Source organism: Brachyhypopomus gauderio, chromosome 3 (assembly GCF_052324685.1).
Source record: "Brachyhypopomus gauderio isolate BG-103 chromosome 3, BGAUD_0.2, whole genome shotgun sequence".
Classification (NCBI taxonomy): Eukaryota; Metazoa; Chordata; class Actinopteri; order Gymnotiformes; family Hypopomidae; genus Brachyhypopomus; species Brachyhypopomus gauderio.
This window is the reverse complement of record NC_135213.1, coordinates 39,660,007-39,670,250: the sequence shown is the minus strand read 5'-3', so window position 1 is coordinate 39,670,250 and position 10,244 is coordinate 39,660,007. Positions and strand designations below refer to the sequence as shown.

At 41.6% G+C, this 10,244-nt stretch overlaps 1 protein-coding gene across 1 annotated transcript; it reads left to right on the top strand.

The window, feature by feature from the left end:
- The first annotated feature begins 372 nt into the window (after positions 1–372).
- Positions 373–6,004, top strand: rnd3b (Rho family GTPase 3b). Its single transcript, XM_076998323.1, has 5 exons — positions 373–777; positions 881–968; positions 3,985–4,094; positions 4,739–4,867; positions 5,068–6,004. Exons 1-5 carry the CDS (start codon positions 673–675, stop codon positions 5,311–5,313), a joined length of 678 nt encoding a protein of 225 aa, XP_076854438.1. The 5' UTR covers positions 373–672; the 3' UTR covers positions 5,314–6,004.
- Positions 6,005–10,244: the final 4,240 nt, after the last annotated feature.

Sequence of the window (10,244 nt, the reverse complement as noted above, 5' to 3'; positions counted from 1 at the left end):
ATTTAAAGATTTAGATTTATACCTATGCATTGTGAACTAGTACAACGATCATCGAGTAAGCTATAAATAAAAAATTATCAAAAGTAGATGAAGAGCACTTTAAGAAATTACCCCGCAAAACGCACGTACGCACGCACACGGTCTTATTTTTATTCGTGTATCGAATCCCAGCGGTCAAAACGAGCGAATTAGTGCAATTGTTATAAGAAACCAAGAAAGAGCCCGCTATAGAAACTCTTGTAAAACTCAAAACTTTGAGGTCCAACTATATAAAAACACAGCGTGTATTCCCTCCCCGGAGAACATCACCCTCCCCTCGGTCCAGGGGCGGTTCCGTCCGGTGCTCATCACTAAACTATGTGGATGTCCTATAAAAGCAGCCAGCACAGCTGTGGTCGCACATTTGACAACAGCCTTGAGGACGGATACTGCAGGTTCGTTAAGTTTAGGAGTGAATGTGAATGGGGGGATGAAGACCACCTGGTCCGTGTGTCCGGGTCCATGAGGGCGGTGAATACTCGCTGTTTGTCCCGCACCGTGTGTCCCGTCGGCGGGGGGACGCGTCTCCTCCTCACGGTCTTTATTTAGTGGACACACACGCGTGAAGTGAAAGGGAATATCGTACTGATACTCGAATAAAGAGGGAGTTTCAACTGTGATGAAGTTCTCAGGATGGACCACAGACACGATATGAAGTGTAAGGTGGTGGTGGTCGGAGACAGTCAGTGCGGGAAAACGTCTCTGCTCAGCGTCTTCGCCAAGGACTCCTTCCCAAAGGTCTGAGAAGTTCTGCATGGGGAAGGTTGAGTTGAAGCTCCTACCGAGCGCCACTGGTTTATTTAACTTCATATTCAAAAAGCCTGTAATGTGTGTTTTTCAGAGCTATGTTCCGACGGTGTTTGAAAACTACACAGCCAGTTTTGAGATCGACTCGATACGAGTAGAACTCAGTCTGTGGGACACATCTGGTAAGATGAATCAAATCCAAAAATCATCAGAAAAGCTTTTGTTGACGAACCTGCGATGCTCAAATGTCCGAATTGTTCAACTTTATTTATAAACGGTTAAACTTCTTAACGAGGACACAGATGCGTTGAAATATCTTCTGGGCGTGTGAAAGCCAGAACTGCAGTAGTTATTAGATGGCACAGATGAGATGTGACGTCCCAGGTCAGGAATGCTGGAACCGCTGATGGGATATTGGAGAAAGGTTGGGAGGCTCGGTTTCTCCATCTCCACCCAGTTTCCATGCGTTTGTGAAGAAATGGAGATTTCTAATCGTGATTAAGTAATTCTACAGTTACTGGCTTGCTGATTATGGTTAGGGATAATGTCAATTTAATGTTTGGACGATTACATTTGCCATATTTAACTTCCCTTTTTGGTTTTTGTGGACAAGACTCCTACCACTCACAAACACACACATGGAGGTTCTCCTAAAATCTTGAGTGACCGTCAAGACCCGTCCATGTCTGGAGGTGATTACACTGTATATCGGAGGGCCTGTTTTTGGACTGGCTTCAACAGGCGTTGACTAACCTGCCAGTCTTGTGTGCTATGGTGGCCGTCTGGAGTTGAGTAGGGGGTCAGGAGGTAATGCTAACAGGTCTGCCCATATGTGACCTCTCACTGATTGCTGTTTCTGTGAGGTCCCCAAGGAGACGTGGTGATTGAGTGTGTACTCCATCACATAGTACTCAGGAAGTGCTGACATCAGCTAACACAATATGCTCTCCACGTCTCTTGCACACATTTAAGGTGACTCAATTTTTTAGGGTTCATTAATGACTATTATTTTAAATTACATATAAAGTAAAGCCACTCAGGGGATCATTTAGAGCATGTTTGCTGTGCTTCACCACAAAACATGTGGACCAAAGAAGGTGAAGAGATTTTCTAGTGAATTCAAATGAGGAAGCGCATAAGCTAATGACAATTAAGTTCATATAAACCAGTTCATACTAATCCCCCCCCCCCCCCCCCCCCCCACTCATTAGTACATATATAAACTAACTTCAGTTCACTTTATGAAGCAGTCTTTATCTAAATGAAATGTACTTCATCTAAATCAACTTGAAATGCTGTGGACGTCTGTTCCTGTGTATTCATTCCAGCCCCTACCAGTTTTCTAGAGCAGAGTCATCTCCCAGAATAGAGCGCTAACCCAGTTAGCCGAGCAAAGCCGGTATGCATGTGATCTCTCCATTTTATTGGGACAGTGACTTGCAGAGGGAATCCCACAGTAAGGAAGATGATGGTGTGAAAACATCCCAGGTGCATTACAGTAGGCATGAGCAGACAGAGCGCAGAATTTAGGAGTTGTTCTCATGTTGTATAAACAGAGAACAAGACAGTTGTTTATCCTGTCGGGATATACATACTAGCACCCTGCTGAGCCCAACTTGAAGAGCTTAGTTTTTATTTTCTTCTTTCTGTCTTTTTTCTTTCTTTTCCTCACACTTACACTCTCTCCTATGTTCATACTAAAAGACATGCTGAAGGTATTTTGACTGATGTGCCATTGATTCTCTTTAATGGTGCTAAATATGGTCATTATAACAAACCGTATCTACTGTCAGCATTGAGTGAGTGATTTACATTACAACATGCCTCACGTCCCGGCTGTGATTTAACTGGATATATATACATGCAAGTTAAAGGAGTCCTCAGGTTTCACAAATAGTCCAAGACGCTGCAACTACTTTCAAATAAATGATTCATTACAACAAAAGGACGTTTGTGAAATGGCCTTTTGGTGCCGGGCTTTTGTGTTCTGGAAAGTGTGACATTTTGAAGTCATTACTCACCGACTACATGAGGCACAAAACGGTATGTGTCACCAGTAGAAAGGCCCTCTCTAATCTTCCTAATTTGTTTACGTGCATCTTGGAAATGAAGTCATAATGTGGGCTTTTCAGGGGGAAACGATCTTGTTGATGTCTCTACACTGGTTTTGTTTGGGCTTGGAGTTAAGTTTAAGATAGATAATATCAAACTAGCACCTGAGGTGCTATCAACGTGTTTATTTCAGCTTGACTGCATGACTAAACTCATTTATCTAAAAGAAATGTGATTTACAGTAAAAAATAATTGTTTGGCTTCCAGTGAACTTGTATTTTCTAGTGGAGGATGCGAGTTTAACAGCCTTCAGGGAATTGCAGTCCAGTGACTCACAGCGCTAGTTCAGGGACGCTCCCTGAAAGAGGTGTAGCTTCCCTTTATTTTTGCTCTGAGTTGAACGTTTGTTGCTAAGTTGAGCAGTGTGTTACATTAACTCTTACGTCCAGCTGGGCTTCAACACTGTGTTAAACATCAAAATGTCTAGAATTTGAGATCCACTGTTATACTATTTTAATAGTTCTTAGTCATGCTTTATCATCCATGTAATCCATATAATTTTACATATCCAATTCAAACATATGATTAACCCTTTACTACATGGTGTTACTTCAGGGTAACATGCCATTTTCCTCTTAAAGCGTGTGTCAGCTTTGTTAAACACAAACATCTTGTGTCCAAACCAGGAGTTTCACACGTAGAGCAAACACGATCACTTATGAGACCTTCAACAACTTTTGAATTGAAGTATGTTATCTTCAGCAGTCTGATGATCAGTAGTCAGCAGTCAGTAGCCCACACAGAACCTGCGTCATATTTTCCATGCATCACATACACCCAGATATGTCTGAAACTACTTCCGATGTAGGAATTACAGGTACAACTTTTCCATTCTGAAACACTGCAGCACCTTTTTAAATTCTATATGCAGTGAAGTCAAGGATAAACTTCTTCTTTTAAGGCTCGGTGCCTCTTTGTATTAGGTTTAAACTTTCCCGTTCGTCTCAACCTTTCAGGTGTCTGAGGAGAAACTCGCCTTAGGCTGTAATCACAAGACAAAAAGCAGCAAAAGCTGACAGATAAAAACTGTACGGTTCATTCATGTACGGTTGATTGACGGAACTGACCTTTTTGCTTATCTGACAGGATCCCTTTATTATGACAACGTGCGTCCACTGTCCTACCCCGATGCGGATGCCGTACTCATTTGCTTCGACATCAGCCGGCCAGAAACCCTGGACAGTGTGCTGAGGAAGGTGGGTACTGTAGGCCATGGAAGCCATGGTTAGATTCACCTGGATCGACAGTTGATTGGTGTTCCTAATTAGAGCAGCTCAGTAGCTCCTGGTGACTGTCTGACAAGGCCGTCATTGTGTTGGTAGATCAAACGGTACAAAACACAGACTTCACAGGAGGTGGGGGCGGGGGGGGTGCGGAAAGGGGATGTGTGGGAGGTTGGGGGTGAACTTTGACTCTATGGTGCTCATGTGACCAGGAAAGAAGGAGGGACCACCAGTGGTGAGGTGTTTATGTTCGCTCTGAGAGAGCTAAAGCCTTTGTGTGGTCGTGCGCCCTGTGACCGGTGATGTCACTCGGGCTGAACATGGCGGCGGTAGTGTAGAGGTGTGGGCGGAGTCAGAGGAAGAGCAGCACTCCAGGAGGAAGAGGAGGATGGGAAGTCTGCTCTTCTGGGAGTTACAGATCCTACTTCTCCTCTGGTTCATGCAGGCGTCTTAACTCCAGACAACGCATCCACAGCTAGTTGAAATGTGTTGTTTGTAATGCATTATGCATTATTGCCCAATGTCTCTAAATTACTAATTTAGTCAATTAATTTTTGGTTATCTGAAACCATTGTTTCTAGGTTTCTCTAACTTTAATATGCTGAATTCTCTTCTAGTGGAAAGGAGAGATTGAGGAATTCTGTCCAAACACCAAGATGCTTCTGGTGGGTTGCAAATCAGACCTACGTACAGACCTGGCCACCTTTGTGCAACTGTCCAATGAGATACCATTATCCTACGACCAGGTGAGAACTAGGATAATGATCAAATATATATAAATACAGACAGACATATGGACAAATAAATACAAATAAGATTGACAAGTCAAAATCTTTAATCTATTACATTACAAACTTACAAAGAGCATGCAAAAGAAAACAAAATTTCACTGATTATAACTTAATTGCTTTTGCTGTAAAATGTTTTGCTATCTTTTCTCTTACAGGGATCAAACGTGGCCAAGCAGATCTGTGCCCCCTACATCGAGTGTTCAGCCCTGCAGTCGGAGAACAGCGTGAGGGACATTTTCCACGTGGCCACGCTGGCCTGCGTCAGTAAGAACAACAAGAACATGAAACGCCACAAGTCCTCCAGAGCCACCAAGAGGACCTCAAATATGGCCAGCAGGCCAGAGCTGGACTCCATATCACGCCTGCATAAGACCAAGGCCAAAACCTGCTCAGTCATGTGATGTACAGGAATCAAAATGCTCTCCAAAGGGTTTTCATTTTGCATTGATTAATTTCCCATCAGAGTGAAAAATGTGGAATATGAACTGGGACACGTCTTATGCACTTTATGAAAAAATTCATGGACCCATCATCTTCTGCCTAGTTATTCTAAGGAGCTTGACTATGCTGAGGATGGAATATAAGAGACATGAATTAATGACAATCAAATGAGTCTCTGGTGTTCTTCAACCTGATTTCCAATTTCAGTATTCTCAGCACGTCAGGACTCATGTATTTGGAACTTCAGGGCTGTCTGGACTTCAAGCAAATGTCAAGTAGGGATCTAAGATTACCAATACAATGAATTCAAAAGAGAAAAGACTGGACTGGAACATACAAACTATTTTTATATGAAGAGACTGGCCTTTTGAAGAAAGTCCTGGGATTGTTTTTTTTTCTGTTAACCATTTTATGGATTTAACTAACATGCCTTCATAACTTTACCACTTGTGTCTACATGGTCTGTAACACTAACCTCAAATATGTGTCCCTCAATCAAACCACACTTTGATGGACTATGGTTTGCCTTCTCAGATCTGATGCATTTGTTACAGCCGAAAACCAAACCAGCCACGGGACAGACATGGAGGAATTTTTGGTGCCATGTTTTGTAAATGAATCAAGAAGCAATAAATGAAGTTTGACCTTTCACATGTTCTGTTGCCTTTCTACTTAATACCATCCCCTCGTTGCCCAGCAAGAAGCTCAAAAACCAAAACAGCAAGCAGAGACAAACACATGGCCTGTAGGCCTGAAGAACCTATAAACCAGGTTCAGATTCGTGAATGAGTTCAGTTTAGTTGTTCAGTCAACCAGTCAATATTCTGAAGGCTTAGGCAAGCAAATGACGAGTATCTTAGCAACGTGAAGACAGGTCCAAATTTCACACTGACCCCAGACCTGTTTGCAATTGTGTCTTAGAATTTTTGAATGCAAAAGTGAATTATTGTAGCCAAGGACATGTGATTTGCTATTGTGGAACATATTTCCTGGGTGTTATTGGCAAATGTGACATCACCACATTTCTGCTGGTTCAAGGCACTGTATTAAATGGCAGTGTGTTTAATGTTCTGGTTTTAGAATATGCTATGTAATATATAATTTACACATCACTATAAAAAAGGATAAAACTTTATCACCTACATGGTAAAATACATGGTAAAGGACTTCATTTCATTAAATTCCATTTAGCAACACATGGTTTTTAAAAATCTTTTATTCATGAACTGAAAAAAATAATTTTTTTTTCATGTTTTCATGAACTGCATTTGAGATCTTCTCACTAATCTTCTCACATTGTTTCTCATTCTCTTTTGGGTCTCAGTGGGGAGGCTGATGAGGACTCGTGGAGCCACCCACCTTCACTTGAGTTTACCTTCACCTTATGGCACTGAAACAAAATGTAGTGACCTTGCAAATGCAATATGGCATGTCACCCAACCGGGGTCTTGTCACATTACCCACAAAGCACTGGAGTGGATCTGACTCAAATGGCTCACCTGCCTGTGTGACTGGTAAAAGTGATCAACCATGGCTTGCGTGAATTACGTGTGTAATGGATTAGAATCATGCCAGCACATAGAATCATAGCTCTTCTATTGTTAATTACAAGGCCACGTAGCAATTTGGAAACTATGACTATTTGAAAAAGAAATAATAGTTTATATATATATATAAGTATTATTATTATATTATTTTGTTTTTTATTATTATTGTATATTATTTATTTATATACTTATGCAGGCTGTATGCAAACAGAATTCCAATGCAGAGTGGAGCCCCTACTGAAAAGAAAATATATAATGTGGTTTTTCACCACTGAATTCTTCTTCTTTTCTTATAGTAAACATGTAAACACCAATATGTTTTTACTCACTCCAGGCTTGTGCCACTTAATCTACTGCTGTGAACAGTTAAACTGGTTTTACAGTGCAACTCACATCTCCAGCGGTTATGGTCTGGTCCCGTCTTCTTCTGCTGGGTGGAGGGAACTGATCCTGGGCTCCTGTTAGTGCATCACCGCTTCCTCCAAGACTTCCAGCTGACATTCGGGCAGCTGTCTCCTGCTTTTATGTTGTTAGCCTCGTTTGCGTTCACTCAGACCCGAGTAAGAGGTGAACAGGCAGACAGGACCATTTCCCCACATGGCTGATTGCTTTCCTATACAGCCCAATGCAGGAAATGTCCTGACATGTTGCCCTTGACCGCTACGTTTGGGGTATTAGCTGCTGTTACATGTGTCTGTAGGGCAAACTGGCTTGTGTGACTTCTTATATATTTACATTTGTGATTCTGTGTTGATTTTGAAGGAGACATTTATTTACATTTGCAGCATTTAGCAGGCCTTAGTTCAAGGATTAAAAGCTATCCGTGTCACAGGGACAAACACTCAAATAAATTATGGTTATTCCAGTGCCTTGAAGTGACTATGGATCATTCAGGTGCTTCTTGAAGAGGTGAGTCTTCAGTGCATACACCAAGACACCAAGAGACTCTGGTGTATAGACAGGTAGTGGAAATTCATTCCACCATTTTTAGTGCAGAAAAGAGTCTTGAGGTGTGGCCTCCGTGTGTCTTAAAGACCGTTTCAAGTCATTCTACACGAGAGGCGTAATGGGATGTGAGATATGGTTCCAGGGGATAATAGAACTGCTCCTGTGACTGATAGATAGTTCCTACAGACCTTTAACATTATTGGGAGTAGTTCCATGAGCCCCATAATACTGTCTCAAGCTTCTTTGCAGTTTTTCTTTCTTTTCCTGTTGTCACTTATAAAGCACTTAGGTTAAGTTGTACTGAAAAATATATATACTCCAATAAGGAAATTCACATTTTCTTTACATATCTAACTTCAACATAACATCTAACTTCTCTCTCTGTATGCTCAGTACCCACATGTTCTAAATCCAGCAAAAAAGCCTATGGGATCCTCTCCCAATGAACCAACTGCCTCCCAACTGTCCCAGCTGATCTAGACCAACACCATTTTGCCTACCAGGCAAATCCAGCTTCTGAACATGCCACCTGTGTGGCTCTCAACACAGCCCTCTCTCACCCACATCAGGATGTTGTTCATTAAATACAGCTTGGCACGGAATACAATCGGATATTGGATTTCCTCATTATCCGCCCCCAGTCTGTCAGCCTGGGCAAACAAACATCCTCCGCACTCACGCCAAGCGTTGGAGTGCCACAGGGCTCTGTGCTGAGCCCCTTTATGCACTCTTCACGCATGACTGGCAACTAATCCATAACTCAAATACTATTTTTAAGTTTGCTGATGAAATGACAGTTACCAGGTTTATGTCAGACAATGACAAAGCCACATACAGGAAGGAAGTCCAGAAACGGCAACAATGTGCTCCAATGTTGACTTAGTCTTAAAAACGAAAAGGACCAAGGAGAACGTAATGGGTTTTAAAACTACTGAAAAGGTTCCTGGGAATCACCATCACAGAAGACTTCTCCTCAGCAGTGGTGAGTGAGGCAACACCTTTATTTTCTGATGATGCTAAGGACAAACCAAGCTCCCCCAAACCGTTGCACCACAGAAAGCCTCTTAATATACCACATGACAGCCTGGTTCAGCACCCGCATCAAAGCTGACAAAAACAGCATAGGTCCCTGTTTGCATAGAGGTGCCATCACTAGTACGTCTAGAAAGATCTCCACAGTCTGACAAGATTAATGTGCTGCTAGCATCACAGTACATGCAATACTTACTTAATGTGAAGGCATTGACTGAGTGCACGGTGTTCAATGCCCCAATACACCATCACACCATATAGTTCACACCACACATTTACTGCAGGGTATATTTTATACTTTATTTAACTTACACGAGTTAGCAATAAGGAGTCTTAAATATAAACATAAATGTTGTATTTAAGGTCATTTTGTTGCACTTGCCCACATATATTGATATTGACTCACAGATATTGTTTCTTGAAAATGTGAAATTTTCATTTATAATTGCTGAAAGTTTGCTGGTTTAATTTAGGTGTTGACCAGTTTAACTAAAGTACATTGAAATTCTTTTTGCTAACAAGGGTACAGATTCATGCAATGTCTGCCTTTATGTGTTCTTCTTGCAAAGCAATAAGAAAAATGTCATACAACACTGAATAGCATCAAAGAAATTCACTAACAATTCCAATTAAATTAACATTCTGTTAATGGCTCAATGAACATGTTTGTCTTTGCAGGAAATTTACTTCAGGAATGCCAATTTGATCCAGTCATTCAGAATAGTTTCTTTCTGACATCAGTCATTGCTTTATAGGAAGATGCTACACCACCAAATGACTGAAGAATCACATGAACTGTATCGCAGGAGTAGTTATGTAATCATTGTGTGTTTGCATGTGTGTTGTGTATTTCACATCCATGTACTCCCACCCCTGTGATCTGTGCCAATCTGGTTTTTTCTTCTCTCTCTCTTTTCAGTTTTGGTGTCATCTACTAATAAATTTAGGATTTGAATTTTTTAGCCATTAATTATCAGTTCAATAGGTAATCAGAAAATTGTCACAAACGTATCACAAAACAACATACACTGTGAAATCTTTAAAACGCTGCCATAATACTAACCATGACGTCCCAAAAGAGGAACAGCAGTCTGGATAGATATCATACTTAACTGAAATCATTTGACCTTCACAACTAATGATGACTTTAGGCAACAGGATTATACGCAAGCAAACATGATATTTTGCCATCCAAGCATGACTTGATAAACCTGAAACCTCAGTATCTGACGAATGTGACGGCAGGCGTGCCAATGCCCCCCCCCCCCCCCCCCATCTCCATGACTGTGGTAATACCCATCATCCACCCCACACTCATCTCCTGCCCTCTCCCCTGTGTGTTCCTGAAATGCCAGACGGTCCCC